The sequence below is a fragment of the Pantherophis guttatus genome, chromosome 7 (assembly GCF_059756535.1).
Source record: "Pantherophis guttatus breed Tessera chromosome 7, ASM5975653v1, whole genome shotgun sequence".
Classification (NCBI taxonomy): Eukaryota; Metazoa; Chordata; class Lepidosauria; order Squamata; family Colubridae; genus Pantherophis; species Pantherophis guttatus.
In genome coordinates, this window is record NC_142069.1 from 37,502,258 (window position 1) to 37,529,041 (window position 26,784).

Consider the following 26,784-nt stretch of genomic DNA (forward strand, 5'->3'; position numbering starts at 1 on the left):
TAGCAAATTACTCAAATCTCATTTTAGATAAGTATGGGAGAGAGACACTGGACATGTATATGTTACCATCAATGTGTGAAATGAAGCCTTTTATAGAATGCCTAGGAAACCTGTAAAATGCCAAAAATCGGGAAGTATCAAAGTATAAAATGCTTAACAATTCACACATTTCCCAGGCATTCTGTGCTATGCCGAAAGGCAAACCAGCAAAGTGTAAAATACTCCTGCTAAAATGCCATTTTAGCCTTCCTTGTTGCAACAAGTAGGTCAATCCTTTTTTTTGTAAAAAAATCTTTTATTTTGCATTTCTTCTTTCATTTTCATATGTCTTTTCGAGAAAGGGTTAGAAACTCTTTTCACGAATTTTCATTTCATGACTCTTTTCATTATTTTGCCTGAATAGATCTTGCCATTCTGCATAATGCCTAAGTATTATCTACAATGCTTAGGGAAAGTATATAGTATATTAAAATAACCCAGACATTCATATTTTGTCTAAAATGTCACACATTCTATAGATCTCCTAGGCCTGTGATGGCCAACCTGTGGCACGCGTGTCAGAGGTGGCACACAGAGCCCTTTCTGTGGGCACGTGCACCATCGTCAACTGCTCTGTCGCATGCACGCTCCGGAATCCGGAAGAGAGCAGCTTGCCGGTGAGCATGCGCACTGGACCAGCTGTCAGGCGGGCATGCACACGATGGAACCCGGAAGGGCAGCTGACCACCGCGCACATGCACACTGGCCAGTCACTCTCTTCCAGGTTTCAGTGCTCCAGTGCATGCATGCACGCATTTGCGTGTGCTCCAGTTTCTGCACTCAGTGCCAAAAAAGTTAACCATCACTGTCCTAAGCATTCTATACAATGTCAGCTTTTCACACATTGCCGGAAACATATATATGATCTAGGCAGTTCTAAATATCAATCTTTTTCTACCTATGTTACAAGTTCTGTTGTTTTTATATAAGAGCCTTTCTCATAAGATTCACCTGAAAAAACATTCAAAATCTCATTTTCAGAGTCAACACAATTACTAAATACAAGATTTCAAGAACAAAAAACCCACTTATCTCCCCTCACAACTGCTTAATAACTATGCTCCAAGAAATTATCTTGCCATTTAAAATTATCTTCAACAAATGAACAAATCATACAAATGTTGAAAACATACACAAAGTATAATAAATATTGTCACAAACCATGTTCTATTCTAAAGACCTAAGCATTTCAATTACGTGATTGTCCTGACTGGAGTCATAAATGGGGCTGATAAGGACTGAGATAGGAACTAGCTTCTCAGGTATCTATTATTTCCTTCCATTAGCATCACAAGAGACCAAAAATTTAACTAAGCTGCAGACCTCAAGTTAGTTATCAAGAGAGATAGCCATATAAAGTCAAATATAAATAAATATTTATGATGTTGGCAATATATTGCTCCAATATTAGAATTTAAAAGATTATGAACCAACTATCCCGGCACGTGGGACAAACTGTATCATAACTGAGTGTCCCCATATGTTGCAATCCTGTTGCTGGAACAGCCACAGGGCTTCAGAATCCACATATTCATTGATGCCACAATGAAAACACTTTTGATTGTCTAGAATGCAAAACTAAATCTGCTGGAAATCACATTTCCATCATTTACCACTTGTCTGCAAGTATAACTTTCAAGTTTGCCTGCCACCTACTACACAGAGGAGGCTGATGTATTTGGAAAGGAGAAAGCCTAGACCTTGCTTGCCCATCAGCTCTGTGACTGCAGCCTTGGGGATAAATCAAAATGACCCATGGGGAGGGGGGGGAGACTTTTGGCAGCCTTGCATTAGAAATGTCAAGGCCTGTATCTTTTTCTTGTCATGCTTTTTTCATGCCAATTTCTCACCAACAAGCTATCTGGACTGCTCTATCCTCTTCCCTTGGGATGTTTTTCTTGGTCATTACCTCTGACCTTCACAATGCTATTTTGTTGGCAGATGGTCTGTTCTGCTTTCTCCTATGCTTCTGAAACAGCTTATTGGTCATTGAGCAAATTTTCCAAAATCACAATTTGGCCAATCCAATCTTCATGGAAGATTGAAAAGCTGTATTTCCACAACTGAATGCACAGCTTTAGTTGTCCTCTACCCATCACCCATTGTCAAATGTCAAAGCAAGGAGGACAAATGCAAATTCAGAACAATACATTCACTGCTTCATTGTAATCTAGCAGCAAGACAATGGGCATGATCCTTTCTCTATGGGTGAGTTTGTTATATAATAACTCAGTTCATTCTCCACTTGGATGAAGTCATTTCAGGCCAACTATGATTGCCACCTGTACTTTTTGATAAACGGTTCCAAGCCTTTTCTTCTTTCAGAGAATTTGTTTTGTCTAAGAATTATCAGGTTTCTCTGTGCCTCCTTAAAGATCAACCAAATCATGCCAAGGACTTCTACAATTCTTCTTCTGACTTCATATCAGAAAGACCCTCCCTGATTATTGTTGGGGATCATCTTTGTACTGGATTTCAGTTTTCTACTCAACTGGCTACAAAGCTGAATGTCCAGTTTATTGCACTCCTCTCTCTAACAGCACAAATTAAAATATATCCAGTTCTTCACTGTTCTCCTGGTCCTGAAACACAATCTTCCATTCAAATGGGCAGGGGAAAATAATTCAGTGTAGAAGGCATTTTTACTGTCAACACAGGATGGGTAGCTTTGAATACTTGATCCACTGTAAAAATTATCCAGAACCTGAATATACTTGAGATATAGCAGATGACATTCAAGTATCACATCTCCTTTAACAGTTCCATTTGTAACACCTTTATAAGTCCAAATTATCTAAGTGGCAATCAAGATCTTTGGACCAGCCAGAAGTTTTTAATTCTGAGGAATTAAGAGTTAGAAACATCCCGTTCCGTGCCATAAAATGGAGGGATTGAGAGGGGGTAAATTTTTCCAGCTCCAGCCAAAGGAGAAATGAAAATGGAAGAGGTGGCACAGTACCTCCAGCTACCCATTACCAGAAATATCCAGACCCATAGATGGAAGGAAAGAGAAAATAGGAAAAGTATTAGGGTTGAAACTCACAAAGAGCAACTGGTTACTAGACAAGAGAGAATCATTACAGAAACTTATCTCAATTGCCTCTCAAGTCCATTAAGAGACCTGCCAGAATATTCATTCACTCAAAAGGGCAGGAGGAAAGGATTAGAATATTCTAACCTAGCCAAATTGTATCTGAGAGTCTTCTGCAATGAAGGTGAATGCTGAATAAGGTTTGGAGAATTATGATTTACTATCAGTTGGTGTGAACCTTGACAGGTAGTTTGCATAAATCTAATTTGCTAATTTTACACATAATTTTCTGTGTTAACACTAATCAGAAGCATAAAACCCAGTTAAAATACTATAGTAATTGGGATAATAAACATACCAAGAAAAATACCCAATAAATTATATCACAGCATAAAATGTATAACCTCGGAATCTTGAGTATATATACATTGAAGATCTGTTTATTAGCAATGTTATAAGCAACAATCCTAGCAATGGTATTCTTCAAAAAGAAAAAATATGCATGTTGGAAAAAATTCTATAACACTGAGAATGGTTTGAAAAACCATCAAATGTATTTTGCTTTTTATTCTACATGTCAGTAGGGATCGTTTGAAGCTTGCACATTTTTGCTCTCATCCTCAATAATTCTCTTCTCCATTTTTTAGTTAACTATAGTCTACTTTCATATTCTGTTTTGGATGCTGCAACTATATCTTCTGAGGGAGATATTCTTATCAGATAAGTTTTTTCCAGAATGAAACTAAGCAATTGTAATTGGATATGCAGACTTATGTAAGTTCCCATAGTAGGCAGCTAGGTCCTCTGGATATTTGGGCTGTACAAATACACAATGCACTTTTTAAAAACTCAATATAGATTACTAATAGTTTAATATCTGAATAGAACTATAAAATCATAATGATGGCTTGTTAAATCTATAAACCATTCAAACTGACATTAAAAATCTCCAATGCCTTCCTTATGGCTACTTTTTTCATGAATATGGGAAGAGCAAAGCAGAAAGCTAAGTAACTATACTGTACAGTGGATACCTTATTCAATTTAAGACAGAAAATATATTGTACAAAAATAATTTGATGTGATTTGCAATTGTTTATTAACACTATATTTAGCTTTGGATGCAAAATTTAAACATTCTCTTACATCCACATTTCAAATCATAGTTAACACTTTCTCCTTAAAGGTCTAAGTTAGCTAAACATTAGTACTGTCTCTAATCAATACTGTATAAATATCATTATCAAAATAATAAATATATAATAATGTAATGCATTACTTATGCCTTAAGCTACATTCATTATCATAAACTACTTAACAGCAGCCATTTTAACATGCTGCAGACTTGTGCTTCATCCAACTGTAGTCCAGCCAGCAGCCACTCTGTTAAACTACCTTATTTTTATTGCAGCTGATCACTATACTGTAATACAGCCCTCTCCTTTCTTTGTATTATGTATTTTGAATTGTAACATTGAGAAAGGGATCATCTCATTAATAATTTAAAGTCAATCTAGCTTCTGCAGCATTAGTATATATCAAAACTGATTACATACTTATATAGTACTTGTTGCATGAATACTAATACAGAGGTGATGTTTAAAATTTTTGATTTATTTTCTTCACATGCAATTTAAAATTGGTAATATTTCCAAAGCAGAATTCAGTTATATTCTTCTAGTGAGCCTTATTATAAAGGGAATGTGGGAGACAACAGTAGAAAAACTTTTGGCCTTATTACTAACATTTTTCCAAATCAACAGCCTCATATGGCATATAATAGAAAGCTTTTATATACAGAGATTAGAATTTATAAACTAACGTTTATAAATTGGTGGCGCAGCAGACTAAAGCACTGTTATTAACATCAGCTGTCTGCAATTACTGCAAGTTCAAATCTCACCAGGCTCAATGTTGACTCAGCCTTCCATCCTTTCTAAGGTAGGTAAAATGAGTACCCGGATTGTGGGGGCAATAAGCTGACTTTGTATAAATATACAAAAATATGAAGACTATTGCTTAATGCATTGTAAGATGCCCTGAGTCTCCAGAGAAGGGCGGCATATAAATCAAATTAAAAAAAAGTAATTCAAATAATCATCTTTGTTTTTATCAATTCTATCACTTCTATCCCATTGATTGGATTTGGGTAGATCAGGCTAAAGAGTCCCCTAATGTTTTCTAGGAAACCAATTAATATCGTTAGTTTTTGTTAATGTAGTTGCATGTTTGTTGTGTTATTTTGGTTCCAGATTGCAAATCCTCTTGAGTCCCAGATAGTAGATAATAAACAAAGTTTTATACAAATAAACAAAAGGGTATTAACGTGGTAATTCATACATCTTGAAGAAAGACCAGCCCACTAAAATGTGTCATAATAAAATGCTTAGCACTTATGCTTCCAGAGGATACTGTTTTTGCTGAAAGCAAGTAGTATTACCTCGCTGCAAATACGCGTTATTTCTGGGAGATCTGGCGTGAAACCTTTCCTCCAATTATTCTTAGGTTGCGATGGTAAATTCGTAATGTACTCAGTGGGACGTACTTCGAACTAGACATGAATAATCTGCTAGTCACACTTTGGTTCACACCAAACTTCTCCAACTCCATTAATAGCACCGTTCCTTCCCTTCGGAGGCGAGGTTTCACGACCAGAGACACGACTGGATTCAACCGCCCTGGGAAATCCTCCTTCCCTCCTTCTCCTCCTCGGGCCCTGCAAAGAGCTCCACCTGCCCTCGCCAGGCGCCCGTTCTACGACGCCACCTTGTTTCGCCAACGGCAGCTTGAGAGAGAGAAAAAAAGTAGCCTCTCCATCTGTACCAACAGGCACCCAAAACCTCTCCACCGGCCCCTTTTGCTACGCTACGCACCTCAAACACCACTTCGTCGTCAAACTCCGGTGTCATCCTTCTCCGCCATCCGTTCCCCTCTCCTCAGGCACCATGGGAAAGCGAGTCCGCCGACGCCGGCGTTATAATCCCCCCGCCCCCAACCCCCCCACAAAGCCCCATCGCGGCGGCCCAACAACTACGGCTACCCAATAGCCACTGCGGGAAGAAGGGGAGGAGAAGAATCTGTGGTGTTGCTGCGCAGATTGAACGGGCCGAGGAGGTCTAAAGAAGCGGCGGGGGGGGGGGGGCGGCGCCTGCGTTGATGGCATCTGGCCTGCAGGGGTCGCTGTCTTGCAAGTCGCGCGGCGTAAATCAGGGAACTTCGCTTTTACACTGCAAAGACGGTCAGAGCTGGTTCGTTCGGTCCGTCAGTCTTCCTCTCTTCGCTGCGGGAATGTTATACAGGCACCGGAGCGACGGGCTGCGGTTTTCGGTGGACTTTACCCTTCTATGCAGCCACTGTGAGAGGGGTTGTTATGCTTTAAAGAGGGAGAAGGAGCGGAGCGAGGCAAAGCGCATGGAAGGGAGGCACCATGAGTTCAGCGGGTGAGTGAGTGCTCGATACAAAGTAAAAAAGAGCTGGGAACTTTTCTGGCGACCGCCACCGCGACAGATGTGGCGGGTCAAAGTGCAGATTTTAAAAATGCCCCACAGCCAGCTGAAGCGAGAGGGATATATAATAGGAGGAAATGGCTTCTCCTCCTCAGAAGTCCTCTCCAATTCCTTGCCCGTTCCTTAAAGCTCCAACAGAGATGGGAGGTGGCTTAAGGGTCTACTTGTGAGAAACTCCTCGTGCAACTCTTTTTCCTTGTCTGCCGTTTGTCTTCAGTTCTGAGTTCTTTGTTTCATTACCCAAACTACGTAACTTCATAGCTGCTACTTACCTAGTTTGTTGTCTAGTTTGAGTAATGAAACGTCTGCAAGAAAACAACCAAACTTAGGGACCACCAAGGACCCCCGGAGTTCTTTGTTTTCTTATCTTTCCTGAGTGAGGGAGAAGCGGGGAAGATCAACTGCCCTCGAAAGAAAAGGTCTCCAGGACTTGCATGCCCTCCACATTTACTTTATTTCTCAGCCCCTGTTCTCGTCTGTTTGTGAAATCTGTGTTATGAAGTTTTCCTAGCGCGTGTTCTTCTGAGCGACAGCAGAGAGTGAAAAAGTAACTCTTCCTGAACTGTTCAATATTGTCTAATAAAGTTTATTTTTTCCTCGCTATCTTATCAGTTGGGAGAACGATCTTTCGGCTGAATTACACTTTCCTTCGTTGTTGCCGGGATTGATGAGACCTATAGGGCTAACACATCTGGAGGAAAGCTGGAATAAACACAACCCCAATTTCCTGCCTTCTGTAGTTGGAAGAGAATCCATTTTTGCTCTGTGTTTTCTTTTTCTTTTCCCACCCTTTTTGGATGTGTGGAGATCACCTTAAATAGACCCGGGGAGTACTGTATGGAAAAAAAGTCTTTTCACTTTTTCCAGGCAAGAAGACTTAAGGATTAAAACATTTTTTTAAAAAATTACAGGATTTGTGTTTTAAGTCTAAGAATTTAAATCAGTCTTGTGTGTAGTTGTATTTTATGCAGATATGTAAAGCAAAGGATTTAAGAGATCCTTTGTTGAAAAGTTACACAAGTATGTTGAGGCAATTGTTAAGGGCATTTTGATATTAATACTTTTTGTTGACATTTTGAATAGTGAATATGAAAGTAACTCTAAAGCTGTTAATTACAAATAAGAGTTCAGGAATTGATTTGAAATACCATAGTAAGAGCTTTCTGATTTAAACTTTGCTGTGCCAATCCAAAAATATAATTGTTTATAATTGTTTTCTTATCTCTGCCTAAGTCATTAGCATGGTTTTTGCTATCACTTACTTTCATGTGAATGCCATTGCTCTTGTCAGAGAAAACATATATTATTTCTGTTTCAAATGTGAGAATTCATACATTAAATGGTCTGCAATGTGTTTTTAAATAGTCTATTTTGAGAGTAAATCAAAGTGTTTTTTTAAAAAAACGTTATGACCTGAAGATTACCTATTAATTTACTTATAGAACAATCATATACATGTTTATTCAGAAGTAAATTCCAGGGGAATCAGTGGAGCTTAAAGGGTGCCTTCTCTTGACACACTAAATACCACAGCAGACTACCCAATTACATTTAAATAGCATATTTTAACAAACAGCCCACTAAATTAGTTTATGATTACTGTGTTGTGAAAACAGCTATTTTTGAGAGCATGTAAAATTGAACTTAATCAGAAAATCAGGCACTGGTAGACATATAATTATAGAAAGTTTCATTTTAGACACTTTTGGCCAATCTTTTGTTTGCATCATACTTAATTGCAAATAATTGAATTTACAATTTTCTTCTTGAAGTTAACTTTTTGGATTTCATTATTTTCTTATAAATGTATATAGAATTGAAGAGACTGGTCTAATAAAATATATAATATGGCAGTAATTGTGATATTTTGTTCTCTGGGTTTGACATAGGAGCTGTCAGTACTAAAGTACTCTGAATAATAGTGCTTTACTGGAAAACATACTGTATTTTCACTGGCAGTGAAGCAAACAATTGGATTAAAAATAGTTAAGCAACTTCATCATAAAGTGTGTATATGTATCTATAATTACTTCCATATTGTTCTAGTATGATGAAGAAATGGAACAGGAGATGGTTTATCTGGATGCAGCTATTTTAGTCTGTTTCTGTAAACATGTATATACACTTCTTGTGCTTGTATGCTGTATTTTATTAGTATATAAAGTTGTACATTAGTATTTATGAACTCATTTTTGTATGAACTAACCAGAATTATGTGATTATGCAGCCTCCTTTTTTTCTACTCAGGAATAAATATTTCTATATTAGGAATGAGCACATACTATTATGGCAGACATGAAAAGTGGCATGGAAAAGTCATAGAATCAATATAAACATGGTAGTCTAGAAATTTATGGGTCTTTGGAATTTAAATGCATACTGAAAGCACCATTAGATTTTTGATAGTGATTGTTGTCTGTAGGATTAAGTCAGTATAGCACTAAAGCTCAAATTCTTATCTGTTATCCATTTGGTGACGCTGACACATAGTTTATATTCTGGGTGAGCTCTGGACTTTGTAAACTATCATTAGGTCTAATTGCTACTTTTTTTTTGAGAACTACACTTGTGTGAGATTCAATGTTGAATACATACATTTACCATTAATGGTAAATATTTCTTAGTGCTATTTTGCTTTAGGTGCCTTAATATTTAATGCAACTTTCATTATGACATTTCTTACTTTTTAAGTACATAACCTACCTTAATCAAGATCAGGATGGCTAAAGCATTACCGGTAGATCTGAATTTCTTTCAAGATATCTAATGATTTGCAATAAATTGATAAATTTACTACAAATAATTTGATATCTTGAAAAAAAAATGGTAAAAACATCAGCTACCCTTCCTGCTAAAGTAGGCTGCTCTAATGAAACTGATTTGGAGATTATCAGAAGTGGCTTTTTATTTTCTGGGTCCTGATAGGTCAATCCAGTTTCTGATAAAATTTTGATTCTGCCTTGTATTTGAAAGCATTCAGTTTGTTAGTAATGTCTGCCCATTGACTTTAATTATTGGACTTTGAATTTTCAGGAAAATGGATTACGAATACATACCCCATCAAGTTAAAATAAGACTCGAAACATTCATGAATAATACTTTGTTTGAACAGACCAATACTCATGATTTAGCTTCCCTGATAATTGTCAATTTAGAAAACTAAAGAAAAGCCATACTTTTTAAAAAAATGTGTTAATGGTTTTAGTTATTTTTTCAGATTCATCAATTTTCATTTAATGTTCCCTAGCTTAATAGTCATGTTTTGTCTATATGAATAATATTTAAAATAAATTCTTCATTGAATCAAAGCATAGTAATAAAACATAGATTAGCTCGTTTGAGGTGACTTTGAAGAAGCAATACAGAACTAACTTTTAAAATAGTAAAGCATAACTATAAAAGACTAATTTGTAATTGTAATGTTTGATAAAGCCCATATCTCTTCCTTTTATTCCTTGCCTTATAGTTGTTGCATAGTTGTCTGTAGGTTTATTTTAGAGTATTGTTAAGTTTCTTCATTTCTATTTATTTTTTTTACAGATTCATAACTGCCATATGAATTATAGAAAGAGGTTTTTTTGCTTTCAGTAATGTTACATATTTTCCTAAAACAATATTGGTGATAGATCAAAGTAAAAAATAAATGCTACTAAACAGCTAATTTTTTTTAATAAATGCAGGTAGTTCTCAATTTGCAAGCATTGGCTTACTGACCTTTTGAAGTTACAATAGCAGTGGAAAACTGATAATCGATACTTGCACTTACAACCATCACAGCATACCTATGGTCATATGATCAAAATATGTGTGGTTGACATTTGGAATTTATTTATGATGATTGTAGCATCCCAGAGTCATATGATCACCATTTGTGACCTTCCCAGCTGCCTTCCAACAAACAAAATCAATGGGGAAAATCAGATACAAACCTTGGAAGGATGAAAGGTTGAATCAATCTTGAGCAGGTCAGGATCAAACACTTGTAGTGAGCAGAATTAGCCTGCAATACTGCATTCTAACCACTGTGCCATCACGGCTCTTGGTAGAAAGAGTAGAGAAGTCGATCAAGGTAAAACTAGCATTGTTCTGGGCTAGCAAATCAGCTCCAGGTCTTGATTTTAAAGTTGTTTGAAAGCTAGGCAGAGGTAACATTGACATAGCAAGAGCATATGAGTTAACATCTGCTCCTACTTTTAATTCTTATTCATTGAAGAAAAGTGTTGTTTCAGTGTTCTTTTTGAAGATTGTTGACATCTAGACTATGACTGTTCATTGAGAGGCAAAAGACATGATTATGAAGAGAGAACATTAAAAGTCTATCCAAATTTCCTTTTTTAAAAAAGCTACTCTTGGTTGAGCACTATAACCCATATGACTATTTGCAGATGCAGTAAATTGGAAGAAAACTTAGTTAAATGCAGTTGGCTTAATTCTTGTAGACATTGCATAAAGCACTCTCATAATGTTGATGTATATAGAATTTCTATTTCTTTTCAGATTGTGTTAAGTTGGTGTTAATTCCTGTTAGCTTTGGCTCTAGGGTTAACCATACATTTTCTAGGATTTGCAGAGTCAGCTGAAAGGATTTGTTTATTTTTTGAAAATGGCAGTCAGTTTTAGCAATGGTGTGAATGAACCAGTGGAGGTTTTTTTCCAACCTGAAACTCAATAAATGTTCTGTTTAGAATAAATATTAGTGCTGAAGTATTCCAGTATTGAGATAGGTTTCAACATTTATTTAATTTAAACCCACTTTTCTTCTCAGAAAGGCATTCAAGATTGTTTGTCCTTTTTAAATTATTCATTTAATTTATATTCCTTTGGGTTTTGAATATATTTTGGTCATTTCTAAAAATTTACATGGTAACTATTTACCTTTTCTCCCTTTCTCCCTCCCTTAAAGTTCTAAAGAACATCTTCTGGGATTTTGTGAGTCATTTTCTTTTATGTTTACACTTTCAAGCACCTGAAAGATATCACAGCCTTCATACAAACAGCATCAATATATATATTTTAAAGTTTGCATCAAACTGGAAGAAGAATTGTGTATTTTTGTTGTGCATAATGCTAATAGCTATTATGGGAGAGCAGTGGTAAGGAAACATTTAAATAAGAAATTAAGAAAGAAAATAAACTTATAACTAAATAAAAGGAGATATTTTATAACGAAGCTTAAAGAATGCCTTCACTGGCAAAAGGCTAGGGAAGTATTTGTTGAAATTGCCTTTGTGTGTAAGAAACTGCTTTTATTCTCAGATTTTACAGATAGTTTTACATTTGAAACTACCACTGACAGATTATTTACTATCATGATTGAGCAAAGAAGTCTGAAGCATTTTGAAGGAGAAATGGATTGCTAAACACCACTGACTGTGATTCATACTTGATAAAACCTTTTGTAGGATGTATACTTGATTATGAAAATTAAAAGGCAAGTTTCAACCTGAGGTAAATTGAACAATAAGGGAGTCCTGCATTAATTAGAACTGTATGTAGCTGTGAAACAATTTGGGGACTTTCCTGTGAAAAATATTCTTTTATGAGATCACTGATAACTCTTCAGCTTAATTTATAGAACCCAACTTGGTGTAATGGACATGACATAGGGTAAGATTGAGAGAATAAATATTTATTGAAAATACAACTTGAGACAATGGAAATATTAAGCTATAACTTCTAAGTACGTATTTTCCGGCGTATAAGACGACTTTTTAACATATGAAAATCTTCTCAAAAGTCGGGGGTCGTCTTATACGCCGGGTGTCGTTCTCCTGTAACCAGGCAGACCAGCCCGAAAGACTCTGACGAGCCTTAAATGGCTCTGGCGATCCAAGCTCTGACGATCCCAGCTTTGCCTGCTAATCAGGCAACTCAGCTGGGATCGCCAGAGCCCTGTAAAAGAAAAAAAGTTTTCCCCCTCCAGCTTGCTTACCTTAGCTGCTAATCGCAACACTTGCCTTGCTTCGCTTGCCTGAATCCATTCCATCAGCAAGCCACTCCCTGCCTGCAATCAAGCAGGCAGGGAGTTGTGGACTTCAACTCCCAGAATTCCTCAGCCAGCAAAACAAAGCTGGCTGAGAAATTCTGGGAGTTGAAGTCTACAAGTCTTAAAGTTGCCAAGGTTGGAGACCCCTGTTCTATTGGGTAAGTTTTTTTCCCCTTTGGAAGCTTTAAGAAAAATAGTTAATTGGGATTTTTTTAGTTGTTCTTTTTTAGACCTAGCCAATTAAAGTTTAGGAAGTTTTAAATTTAGTTTTCAAATAAAAATAAAAATAAAATAATATTTGTGCAGCTTTCTGAGATTTAGTGTGTTTCTGTAGTGTTTCATTCTAACTACACAAACACACAAAATTTCACAAAGCTGTATGTGGAATTTTGTGGGTGTAAAGTGTGAAAGTTGGTTTTTTGGGCTTTTTGTGGCTGTATAAGGTTCCTGCTTGTTGCAGGGGCCATTTTGGGTCTAGCACAGCTGCTTTTACATTGTGGGTGAGCCAGTTGATGTTTTTTAATTTTTATTTGGTGTGCGTTGGAAGAGGGGTAGTCTTATACGGCGAGTATAGCCCAAACCCTATATTTTAACAGGAAAAGTCGGGGGTCCTCTTATACGCCCAGTCGTCTTATATGCCGGAAAATTCGGTATGCAAATTTTCATTTTGAATGCATACATAAAAATGGTTAGAATAAAGTAGGAAATTTTTAGTCATCAGCTTCAGAGTAGTTATGATTATTTGCAGGAAAGATAGCAGGCTTTCAGTTTTGGGTATTGTAGAAAAAATTATCTAAATTTAGTTTTAAAGGTTACATGTGGATTGATAAACCAATTGTCCATAATATCTGGTGGTCACTGACAGAATCTATCTTGCATCAGAGCGTATACAATCCAGATAATATAATATGTGACAAATCTAGAGAAAGGAGGGTTTGTTTATCTTCGAAAGTAGATATAAAGGCAAAGACTATTTTATGTGACAGGTTTATTTAGAAATAACTTATTTTTTTCAAGAATCTCCTTTCTGCAGTTACCGTGCGATATCAGGAAAATATGTGTCTGGTGTAAGGAATTGTAGACAGACGCTATAATTAAACCACCACATATCCCAGAACACTTCTTTGCTTTTGAATATAAAGTGCTGTATAATTCCTGAATGAAAGAGCTTATAGCCGTGATGGCAAACCTATGGCACACGTTCCACAGGTGGCACGCAGAGCTCTCTCTGGGCACATGAGCTGTCACCCCAGTTCAGCTCTGCCACGCATGCATGCGTGCCTCCCATTGGCCACCTGGTTGTCGGGTCTCTGCCATGCATGCACGTGGGACGCACATGCATGTGCGGGGAGGGACGTGTGCAGGGGGCACGTGTGGGGAGCTGGGCTCGTGCACAGGGCAGACGCACGCATTGTATTTTGGGGGGTCGCGCATGCACGCTTTGGGCACTCGGTCAAGAAAAGGTTAACCATTACTGGCCTATAGTCTTGTTGGTTTCTTATGTGTGGGTGTTACTGCTTAAGTTTCTATAAGTGGATAAACCTAGGAAGAGTATAAAAGCTTCTGAATTAATTGTATTCTCTTGCTCTCAGCTACTAAGAGACTTGGGTTTTTTTAGACTTTAAATCAGGGGTGAAATGTTCCTGGTTCAGACCCGATCTGGTAGCAATAGCGGTGGGTGGTTTGGAGAACCGGTAGCAAAAATACCTGCCCCCTTCCCCCACCCATGCCCACCTAATTGCCTGTTCACCTGCTTGCCGCTTTTAAAAAAAAAATTAAAAAGCTCTGACAATCCTAGCTGAGCCGCACGATCGTCAGAGCCTTTTTTACTTTTAAAAGCATTTTTTTACAACCTATTCGGTTTTTAAAAGTAAAAAAAAAGATCGCACGCCACAGCTGATCACCCACCCCCTGCGCTGTTCTACTTAATCCATGCCTCCTTTTGGCATACATGGTGCCCACTGTGCATGCGCAGCCAGCGAACCAGTAGTAAACTGGTTCAGATTTCATCACTGCTTTAAATGTATGTATTCTGTAAAATCTGTACAGAGGCTAAAATGATAAATCTGAATAGGATAATTTTTCTTGTTATAGTTACATTCCAGCTTTCTTCTGAACATTTGAGGTGGTATATATGAAGGTCTGTCCTTATTCTCACTACAGTTTTCTGGGGTAATTTGAACTGAGAGGTAGTGATTACTCTAAAGTAATCTTATGAGCATTCCATTATGAAATATTAAGGAATCCAACTCTTCCCAACACTGTGCAGTATTGGTTAAATTGAAAAGTTATCTGAAAGAACTATCTACAAATAGGTCTGTGGTCCATTAGTGTTGTTTCTTAAATTGTTATAAGGTACATTATTTACATCAGTGTTTTATGATTAGGAAAGAATAAGCTTGGAAGTTAAAAAGATGGTGTGTGATTATTATGACAGAACTTGTTTGTCCTGAACATTAAGGAAAATGACACTGATATTTAAAATTGGAGATGATTCATTGTCTTCAGATTTGCTCAATAGCCTAGATACTTTAGTCTTCAGAAGAAAGAAGGAATCTTCAGTTGCCAGCTGGAGGATATAGTATCAGTTTATGCATGCAGCTTTCTATAGAAAGGTGGAATTTTGATTTTTAACATACCGAAAGCCTAACAACAATTTTTGAAACTTCCTTTATGGCCAAATTGAAATCACTTGTTAGACATAGCTAGTGCATTAAAAATCAAATATGACAGAAAATAGTGTAGAAGAAAATACTCTTTGCCAATTGTGTATGGTAAGCTGCTAGGATTTGTAGTTCAACAACATCTGGTAGGTCACGGGTTCCTTAAACTGAATTACAATCTTTAGAGAAATGAAACAAACCAATTGGCAAATTCATATATTAGCTGAGCTTGCATATCACAATTAGTTATACTATGGCCTGTTTCATGTATTTTTAGCAATTTGGTTTCTTCAGTATAGGCGAGAACTTAGCATATTGTATAAAACAGCCACTTGTGGTATATATGCTTAGTAAGAGATAATGATTAAGCAAATAATGTGTAAGTATGATGTAAATCATAAAATAGAAGTGGGAGTGGATGTGATAATACTTTGTTGTTTGAAATGTTCTGAAATTAGAATAGAATTCAATTCAATTCAATTCAATTCAATTCTTTATTGGCCAAATGTGATTGGACACACAAAGAATTTGTCTTTGGAGCATGTGCTCTCAGTGTATATAAAAAGAAAAGATACGTTCGTCCAGCGGGAAAGAGTTTCAAACTTGACTTTCAAAGTGTTTTTTAAAAACTAATCGGAGTTAAAAACCCTGAAAACTCCATTCACAGCCAAACATAAATTGTGTTGAGATTTAACAACTTCTGACAACTAGTTTCTACAATATAAACTTTGGACAAATTTATTTTGGGGGAACTGCAATAGAAGTATACAGACCAAATAATTTATCATTAGAGAGGAGACCATCCCTGAAGAATGATAGGACATCGTAGGAGTATAGCATATGGATCCAAGGTGGCGCAGTGGTTAGAGTGCAGCACTGCAGGCTACTTCAGCTGACTGCTAGCTGCAGTTCAGCAGATCAAATCTCACCGGCTCAAGTTTGACTCAGTCTTCCATCCTTCCGAGGTGGGTAAAATGAGGACCTAGATTGTTGGGGGCAATATGCTGACTCTGTAAACTGCTTAGAGAGGGCTGTAAAGCACTATGAAACGGTATATAAATCTAAGTACTATTGCTATTTCTATATTTGCGACATATGTTGGTCTGCTTACCAACTGACTACTCACTAATTATAAATATTCTTGGTGAGGGATTTGTAAATCTCTCTTTCAATAAAATTGAGGGTGAGCCATGTAGGTGAGCCAGTGTAAGTTCTGTTGGCACAAGGATAGATAAAGTTGGTAAAAGACATAAACATGAATTCATTATAGCAAAGATGTACAGTGTTAGATCTATCCTTTTTCACATTGAGATCTACAGTTTTCTGCTTAAAATGCTCCAGGTTTTGTCCAGGTATGACAGAGATAAAGACCGAGGGTAAACTCACAATGAATCAGATAAGATAAAGTTTGATTTTTCCGTGGAAAAATTTATCCGGCTATAAATATAAAGTGTGCTAAAGTGTTCACCCTACATATTTGTTTGAGCCAGTGCTTTATCTAGTACAGCCTCAAGTGGACCTCCATGGAGACTTATCTAGGCTCTAATCCAGTGGTGAAATCTAAAATTTGTTACTACCAGTTCTGTGGGCGTGGCTTGGTGGTGGTAGGTAATGTGACTGGGTGGGCGTGGCCAATTTTTTTTTACTTTTAAAACCATTTTTTACATGTAAAACCATGTAAAAAAATGCTTTCAAAAGGCTCTGATGATCCCAGCTGAGTTGCCTGATCGTCAGAGGGTTTTTAAAAAACCCTCCGCTGATCAGGCAACTCAGCTAGGATTGTCAGAGCTTGGATCATCAGAGCCATTTAAAAGAAAAAACTTTTTTTCTTTTAAATGGCTCTGATGATCCCAGCTGAGTTGCCTAATCGGCAGGCAACTCAGCTGGTATCGTATCGTCAGAGCTTGGATCGTCAGAGCTTGGCTCGTCAAGAGGCATTTAAAAGAAAAAAAGCCTCTGATGATAGAGCGGCTCAGCTGAGCATGGGGGTGGGGGCAGGGATTTTTGCTACCGGTTCTCCGAACTGCCCGCTGCCATCGCTACCTACTCACCCAAGCTGGTCCGAACCAGGAGCATTTCACCCCTGCTCTAATCAGAGATTTCCATTTGCATCTGAACAAAGAGCTTGGAGCATAGATCTCAAGAATGTACATTAGATGTTAGAAACACAAGGGTATCCTTATATATTTTCATTAGTTAAATATGGTTGTTCATTTTCCAGGCATGAGGGTTGACTGGTATACCATTTATATAAAAGCACCTTTGTTTTATATGGCTGATTTCCAATATTTTCAACTGCTAGAATAATGTAGAACATTAATCTTTGTCTCAGTCCTACTTAGGATACAGGAAGAATAACAATATGATCAGTGCGTAATGATATTTATTAAATTATAAGGCCACCAAACTCCATAAGATTGTGTGATGCATAACATTACAATAGTAAAAAAAAAAAAAAAAAAGCAAAATAACACTATGTCTCAAAATAAAGTGGCTATTAACAGGTAAAATCCAGAAGGGCCTTGACACTCTCCATAACCCAGGCTCTGCAGAACCAGCAAGATTTTCAAGAACTTGTCACAGTGGGAACCATATAGCTCTCTATGAGGATACAGTTCCAGATGGTAGTATTGTGACCGAAAAGGAGTGATTCCTGAGTCCCGCTAGGCATTGTTTAATTGCTGGAGCCTGGAGCATGCCCATTCAGCCTGATACAAGATGGCAGAAAGTATTTGAGGCAGACACATCCTTCAGATAACCAGGCCTTATGCTATAAAGAACTTTTATATATTAACTGTACTTAACATTTGAACTGCACCTGGAAGCCAGCTGGTGATCAGTGCATGTGGTAGTGGAGAAGGCCTTCATCTCAGTGTGGAGAGAATCTCGCTTTATTTTTTTAAATTATGTTTGTCTCTAGTTGTTCAGGACAAGTGTCTGCTGTGAATAGGGAAGGAGATTCTGTTTTGAAGAGAAAAATGTGTTTTTTAGACTTATTCCAACTTATTTTGTACCCTTTTTAGTGAAAAAAGAAAATTGGCAATACTTTTGGGTGAGGAGGCTTACATGTTCTTTGCAAAAATATATAAATATTCAGAATGGTGTCCAGCATTTTTCTTAATATCAAATTTGGGATATAGTGTAGGATGGCCATTGTGTTTTAAATGAGCTCATTCCTAATAGCTCTAATACACCATTAGTTATGCTGTCCTCTGATTCCACAATCATTGTATGTGAAGGGATTTTAGGTTGATAACAAATCTTCATAGAGATTCTCAATATAAGAAGAAAAGGTGACCTATCAGTGTTGGGGAACAGGATTCCTTTAAAGGATTGGGGAGGGGGATTTACCTTAAATTGTCTAGTGTGTAAGTGGCCAAGAATTATTGGCAAAGTTGTATGGAAAACAGGCTGTTTTCAGTTCTCAATTTATTATATTGATTTAGAATTTGCATAGGGTCTCTTAGAGTAGGCTTGCAAATAGCCAGATCATCTATGATGGATGAGAATTTACAAAAAAATGAAGAGCAAGACTGAAACTTTATTTACAGATTTCTAAAGTATATAATATTATTCTAAAATAGATTCATCTTACTTCCTGTTTCCCACATAAAGAAAACAAACCCCAGACAATTCTCTTTGAAGTTATTACATTCCTGTTTTGTTTTTTTATCTTCTCTCATTCCTCAGGGCGTCAGAACTATTTTACTTGTTGGTGCATGCTCCTTACTTTTCAGGGCAAAAAGGTTAAAGTCAGAAACTACAGATTTGCCTTAATTCAGTTGTTCAATTGGTACTTTTTTTTCCAGGTCAAGGTGAGGCAGACAATTTCAAATGTTTGTGGGCTAGGAATCATGATTTTGTTGTCTTGATAGGAATGTTTATGTAAGTGTTTTAGTGGAAGAAATAAATATAGTCAAGGTATAATGCTGAGTCAATTCCAGTCAGTGCTTGATTGGAGGGGGAAGAGCAAAGGATTGCTCCCCAGCACCCTCCTGGGTGGAGTGCCATAAAGTCATGCCCTCTTCCCCCTCCCACAACAACTTCTATATGAAATCACTAGGGGAGGCCATCTACCAGTTTGGCTTTGGTGTCATCAGTATGCTGATGATACCCAATTATATCTTTCAGATCTGGACTGGCTAAGTGAGGGTGGCAAAATTCTATCCCAGGGCCTGGAAGCTGTGCAGGTTTGAATAGGGAGGAACCATCTCTGACTCAATCCTACCAAGGCCGAGTGGTTGTGGATGATTGGATTATCCAGATCTGGGTATACCAGTATTCCATCTTTGGTATTGGATGAGGTAGTACTTCCCCTTCAAAGTTGGTGCACAATCTAAGGGTCTTCCTGGACAGGCAACTCCTACTTGAAGAACAGGTGACAGCTGTGGTCAGGAACGCCTTTGGACAACTTCATCTGAAGTTCCAACTTTTTTTTTTTATTGTGGGCCCTTTAGAGTACCCATGCTGTAGTCACTACCCAGCTTGACTATTGTAACACACTTTATAGGAGGCGCCCTTGAAGACAACCTAAAAACGTCAATGGTCCAAAATGCAATGGCATGAGTGTTCTGTCCCCGTCTCCACACACACACACACACACACACAGCCAGCCGAGGGTTAAAGGAAGCACTTGGCAAGCACAGTTTGTTATCAAAAACTTGGCAGTAATACGAGCACGACTGCCAAGTTCTTTTTACTTAATATCCCTTCACCAGATAAACAGAAATACACACAGTTCGCAAATAGTCCAGTTCAAAACAAGAAACCTTCGGCAGATTTAAGCGTTGTTCAAAGTGACTAGCCAGAGTTAGTTTTTGTCCGTCAGAGAGTCTTAAATGGCCACCACACTCTCTTATATAGTCTCTGGGGTGTGGTCCAGTGACTCAGCCTAATCCCTGGCACGCCTCCTCAACTGCTGCAACCGTTTATCACGCCTTTGTTGGCGTGGATCCAGGAACGACAGATCGCTTCCATCGCTATCATCGGAGACACCTGGCTCCTGGCTAATCTCCTCTTCCTCGGCCGGCACCTGAGGCAGTGCCAGAGAGGAGGGGCCTGGAGAGGGAGGCCTGGCCGACTCCTCTCCTTCATGTTCGGAGCCTTCTCCCTCCGATAAGATAGGCTCGGAGGACGGAGCCACAACAATGAGTAGTAATGGACATGCCTTGATATGGGTATTATAGTCCTGATTCATGAATTGCATTGGTTGCTAGTTTGCTTCCGTGTACAATTGCAGCTGCTGATTGTTATCTATAAAACCCTACATGGCATGTGGGACCAAGTTACTTGAGATAGCTTCTATCCATCCACTTTGATTTTGAAAGGTTGGTGCACTCTGAGTTCTTTTAATTAAATAATGTCATCTATCAGGACAATGAAATGTCCAGTGCCTACTCTCTGGAATGAGGTAGATCCATATGGCTCCCGCTCTGCTGTTGTCCAGAACAGCCATTCTTGGCAGACAAACATTTACAGTTACTCGGGATAGTGAAATAGGTGGCATATCAATTTATTAAATAAATAAACACAATTAAATGATGACTCATTAGCACTAATCTTCCTTCTCATCAGTTGTTGAAGCTTTTCATTAGGGAGATCTATTTCCATAAACTACAAAGGCTTGAATTTTATAACTTGCACAATATTATTCTGACCAACCTAATATTTCTCTTTTTTCCTCCTAGAAACTAAGAAGCCACCAGTGGCCCCAAAACCAAGACTGGTGATAGGACACAAAATAGTGCCACCTCCTGTAGCACCAAAACCAGAAGTTGTGGTGGTGGATGTTTTGCAATCCTCAAGAAAAACAAAGCCAGTGATAGCACCAAAACCAAAGGTGCTTAAATGTTCGACTGTTCCTGAACTTAAAACTGCCCCCACTTCCATAAGGAGAAATTTAAAGACTTTAGAAGATCACAAAAAAGACTCTTCTGAGTACTTGGTTCATCTGAATTATAAAAATGGGATTCCAACAGATAATGCGGCTTATATTATATCTCTCTGTTCTTGCAATTTTGAATGCATTCATAAATGTGGAAATCGGGAGGATACCCACAAAAATGCAACCATTTTTGAACAGTTAGAAAACCTAGAGAACATTAATATAGATGAACAGCCATCATCATCTCTAAAGCGTGGGACAATATTTGAAAGCAATAATGAAAACAATTTAAATAACTATAAGGTTGTCTTAAAGGCTAATGATCTAGAGGAAAAACTTGAAGATGTTATGATACAAAATGTTTACCCTAATAATGGCCATTTGAGACAAAAACATTTAAGTAAATATCAAACAGTTAATGCAGTTAATTCTAACAAAAATGTTAAAATAGAATTTTCTCCACCTATATCCAATGTAGAAGAATTTAAGGAGAGTTCAAGTAATGATGCAAAGTTAACTGCTGTTGAATCTGAAATGTTAGAAGTTCCACTTTTGACTGAAAACAACAATAATTGTTTCTCTTTGAGTAACCCAGCACATATGGAAAAAATGGATGTGAATAATACATCTGTGATATCTTGCACAAAAGACAGTGACAAACTTTCATGTGGAACCAACTCGGTAGTATCAACTAAACCTTTTCCAGTTCCAAAACCAAGAAAGCTACACACTCCCTGTCTAGTTCGTCAAGATGGCATAGATGCTTCAGGAGAGGATGAATGTGATAGTTCTGGGATTCATGAGTTTGCCATTAAGAATACAACAAAAATTAATGTTCTAGTTCAAAGTGTTTCCTATAAAAATCAAGAACATCAAAGTGCAGTAGATAAATCTGAAGTTGCTTCATATTCTGTAAGAAAAGTACATTCAACATCAGAATCTACTGATGCCAAAGAACTGATTCCACAAAGCCAGTTATCTGAAATTGCACATAAACACTGTCCCTTTTTAGAAAATATTGGGCATTCTTCAGACCTTAATTCAATAAAACCTTCCATTAACATAATGGAAGATAACAGTATGTTGGCAACTGATGCTGAAGAGACTGGCTTTGTAAGGTGTAGTAACCTATCCATGAGTTTGCCTAAACAAATAAAATTATCATGCAATCAAACTTTACCTGCCTTGGTGACTCTTGATGACTCTGCACAAAAGAAGGAAGCTAAAGATGTTTACTTAAAAGGTGAAAGTTCATCTCGAATCATTCCAAAGAAACCTCAAAGACATGGCATTGCTGTAGCTGGGCTTTTGAAAAAATCTGCATCAGAGGAACTATTAGACACAAGTGCTTACTTTTCTAGTGAAAATAAAACTTTAGAGGCTCCTTTGGAGAGGCCTCGGATAAGGCATTTCTCAGCCAGAGAACAAAATACAGTCTTATTGTGTGATACTCCAACATCATCTTCGGAAAAACCAATTTGGAAATTACCTCATCCTATTCTTCCATTTTCAAGAAACCCAGAAACCTTAAAAAACACAAAAAATGCAAAAAAGGTAGAAAACTTCAGTACTGTAACTAAACCTCGAGCCAAGTCCTTGTCTTCTGTAGATATGGACAGAATACACAAGCCTCCAAAAGAACCTCAAAAGAAAAGCTCACTAAAAAAATTCTTAAATATGAAGTGGTCTGTTTGGATGTTGAAAAGTGACTTCCAAAAATTCCTGGCAAAGGGCACACAGTCTACAGATAATGCCAATGGGGATATTCCTAGTGGAGAGGGGCCTGGCAAAAATGGAAATGCGATTGCTATGGCAAATGGAAGGAAAGCTAAACCGGCAAAGGCACATTCAGCAGAAATAGGCAGTTTTTTCTCACAAAAGGGAAAACAAAAAACCAGAGCTCAGAATGAAATTAAAATCAATCAAAGATCAAAGTCTTTAGATGAACAGACTTTCTCATTACAAGGACACTTGACTTCTGTTACTCAAGACAATACACATGAATATGAAAATGTAAGCCATTATGAAGAAATCCCAGAATATGAGAATTTGCCTTTTGCAGCTACTGATGAAAACATACGTTTTGACAGGCAAAATTCTAGCATTGTTGAAAACCAGGATACTAATATGTATGAGGTGGAAGAGCTGTATGAACCTACAGGGAGCTGTTTAGAATTTGGCAGGTAAGGTGCTAAAATGGAAACACTATAGGTGTATGTATAGGTGTGGTTTTCCCATTGCATCAATCTGTAGGGTTGTTTTTACTTTTAATAGGCTCTGTACATTCACCTATTGGGGTTTGTAAACTGTTTATGGCATAGCATTATGCATGAAAGCCTACTTTTCAAAACTACAATTAGCATGATGTGTGAAACATTTTATTATTGCTGACATCTCTATGCTCCAAATAGTTTTTAACTTATCCAGAAGCATAGTGCATTTGGTCTCTATATATGTCATAATCACTTTTGTTATTAATCACATGGTTAGCTAACCATGCTAACCATAATCACATGGTTAGCAAGATAACTTTTATTGGTTGCTGTTTTAGAGCAGGCTATTTCCCATTTTTATATTTTGTTTAAATACACACTTTTCTTTCGCCATTTTTGATGGATCACTGGCTTGATTTTTTCTGAAGGCAGTTTATGGCATAAGCAATTTGACTTTTTGAACAATAGTTAACTTTTATCCTAATCTGCGAGCAAATGTCCTTAAGCAGCTGAATGTGGAAATACAATGATTGGACATCCATATGAACAGCTACAAACCTGAACTAAATTTGATGAAATTATTGCAAACTTGCATACAAATCTCATTGATGATTTCACTGGATTTTGAAGATGATAGATATACTTATAATTGATTGACTGACTGATTGATTTAATAAATTTATATGCCCTCCTCCAATCACAGGTTATAACAGCTTACAACATTAAAAATCCACAACATGAAAACCTATAATTGTTAGAAATAGCTTGCTATAACACAGAATTGCTTTTAGGTTTTGTAACTTCAGGCTGCAAGAATAGAGTTTTATGAATCCAATGTTTCCTTATCACAATCTTATACATAAGCTTGTCATGGAGAAAACTGGCTATTTGAATTATTCTCTATATGTGCAGGGAATGTAGGGTGTGTTTTTCCTCTGGAGAAAGATTTAGATGTTGCAGTCTCTGACATGTAGTCTGTCATACAGTATATAATTTTGAAACAGGTTTGCCAGGTCATCTAATAATACTGCAATATAGACAAGTTCAACATTGACCAAATGAATATAGCAATGTAAAACTAGACAATTTTATTATTCTCTAAAGATCCTTATGGCAGCAATCAGGGTTATTCTTATCTATATTTGAACAAAGAAATATTTTTCCTTCATAATGTGAACTCATTAGTACTGATGAATAGGTTCCCAGGAAAAGCATAAATTGACAGCATATTTTTAATTAACATGAATGAATGGCAGTGATGGGCTTCTCCTGGCAAGAATAGCATAGTATCTATAGCATAAACCCAAATAATGGCAGAAAAGACAGAAGCCTTGTCTTAAAGTAGTATACATTCCTGAAGTTTTGATATTGTGCCAAAAAAAAAAAAAAAGATAATGTTTTGAACAATACGAAAACCTGGAAATTTTGTAATATTTGCTCCTGAATCATCTATGTAAATATAAATATGCAGAACTTTCATTTGGTATTATGTGCATTACAAAAAATATTTTTTACTTTATTATGGTGAAACTTTGGATTTTCTATTTTCTGCATTTTTTGCACTGGTTGTCTCAGTAGACCAATAAGGAAGCAAACTAGTACAAAATAAAGGCATTTCAGCATTTGAATTGAGAAATGATGTCATATAATACTTGAACAAATGTTAAGAAATTGCACTAAAATTAGGATATGACAGAATGCAAAAATATGAAACTGTCCAAACTGTAGCTTGTTTTTTATGTTTGTAAATTGACGTTAAATTACAGTTCCTTTTTTTGGACATAAAGAGCTAATGATTTAAACTTGGTAAGATTACTGTTTAAGAAAGCCAAGATAATGTAATTTATGTTTTTCATCCCTAAAGTTGCTATTTATTTTACAAACTACAAAATATGTATCTGAATTGATATAAAAGTGTTTTAATGTTTGATTTCTGGAAGTGTACATTTGATTCATGTTTTACAAATGGAGCGCACTTGTAATTTTATTGTGTAGGATGGGATTTACTTATTCCATCTTTTTTTTTTTTTACTTATTCCATCTTTTTAATCTTTTGTCCTTTTTTCCTTTCTTTAATTTTCTGCTGTAAATATGATGCCTAATGAAATAGGTATAGTAAATTGCACTATATGTAATTGCATATAATTGCATTATATGGTACCATGTTAAAACTATTGTTTTTTAAAAAACGTAACTTTTTTGACATCTCAAGAACTGTTTGTCAACTGGAAATGTATATAGCCTATGAGAACTGATGTTTGAGAATCAGAAATTGCTTGACTGTAAATTTGAGGTCAGCTCTCAAAGTACCAGTAAATGTTTTTTAGTATAAACTATTGGCAAAATATAATCAGAAATCTGTTTATTTGTGAGATACAGCTAGAATAAAGCTGTTACTACTTTAAAGCCATAGTTAAGAAAAAGTGCTAAAATCAAATATTCTGTTAAAGAGAATGTGCAAAAGTCTCCTTCTCCCTTTATGGCATAGAATTTGTAGCTGAATGAATAAATTTTAAACTTTTAACTGATCCAAAGAAGGTATTGTTTGTAGAGAATGTTTGCTTTTGGCCAATAGAAATGCTACTGCTTTTTTACAGAGAAATCAAAAATTAATTCTAGAAAACATAAATTGTATGATAACACTAATCTGATATTTATAAAATATTGCCTTGAACATATCCAGTTCAGTAAAAAATGATCAAGGTCAGTTTTATCTGAAATAAACATATATTTCAGTAGTTTTTGTTTTCAGAATTTATAATTAAATAGATTTGATGCAAAAAAGGGATTTGAAAGGAAGAAGGAAAAACTATTTGTTTTAATGAACTTACCATGTTCTTTTTCATTATTTGTCATGATCAGTCTCCAAAGTACCTATGATTTTGTAACTATGTGCCCTTAAATATTGAAAAACGAAATCTGTAAAAAATAGATTTAATCCATGTTTCAAAACAATGTATTGCCTGAAAAATGTGTGAATTTAAATACCTGAAATTAACTACAGTTGACAGGAGAGAAGAGAATGATAGTTATATTATTTTCTTCTGTTCTGGAACAGATAAAAATGGGGAACCAAAGAGAAAATTAATTTTAAGAAGTAAATTAATAACGAAAACATATAACATCTTGGAAGATGGTGACATACCATGATGAGAAGGGTCATAATAGTGAAAAACATTATCTTCCAGTGGTAAAAACTGTGTACTAAGAAAAAGTGAGAGAAATTAGATTACAGGTAGTCCTCGATTTACGATCACAATTGAGCCCAAAATTGCCATTGCTAAGCTAGGCAGTTGTTAAGTGAATATTGCCCCATTTTACAACCTTTCTTGTTAAATGAATCACTGCAGTTATTAAATTAGTAACACGGTTGTTAAGTGAATCTGGCTTTCCCATTGAGTTTACTTGTTAGAAATTCGCAAAAGGTGATCATATGCAACCCAGGACACTACAAGTGTCAGA

The 26,784-nt window shown here is 36.6% G+C and overlaps 2 protein-coding genes across 13 annotated transcripts in view; one reads left to right on the forward strand and one right to left on the reverse strand.

Annotated features, from left to right (window-relative positions):
* The window catches only part of VEZT (vezatin, adherens junctions transmembrane protein), a 31,274-nt gene extending 25,170 nt beyond the window's left edge, over positions 1–6,104 (reverse strand). For 3 of the 12 annotated variants that reach the window (XM_087873972.1, XM_034403495.3, XM_034403492.3), the window contains exon 1: positions 5,944–5,959. Coding sequence is in view for 4 of the 12 variants with exons in the window: in XM_034403494.3 (XP_034259385.2) it covers positions 5,944–5,979 (36 nt within the window). In the remaining 8 variants the exon portion in view is untranslated. Of the gene's footprint in view, positions 1–5,510 lie in introns of all 12 variants that reach the window. The other 9 variants (XM_087873974.1, XM_034403496.3, XM_034403494.3 and 6 more) reach the window with 8 other exon arrangements.
* Positions 6,064–26,784, forward strand: part of FGD6 (FYVE, RhoGEF and PH domain containing 6) — a 55,741-nt gene continuing 35,020 nt past the window's right edge. The window contains exons 1-2 of the mRNA XM_034403217.3: positions 6,064–6,510; positions 20,913–23,292. Coding sequence (XP_034259108.2) covers positions 6,498–6,510; positions 20,913–23,292 — 2,393 coding nt within the window. The 5' untranslated portion in view covers positions 6,064–6,497. The remainder of the gene's footprint in view (positions 6,511–20,912; positions 23,293–26,784) is intronic.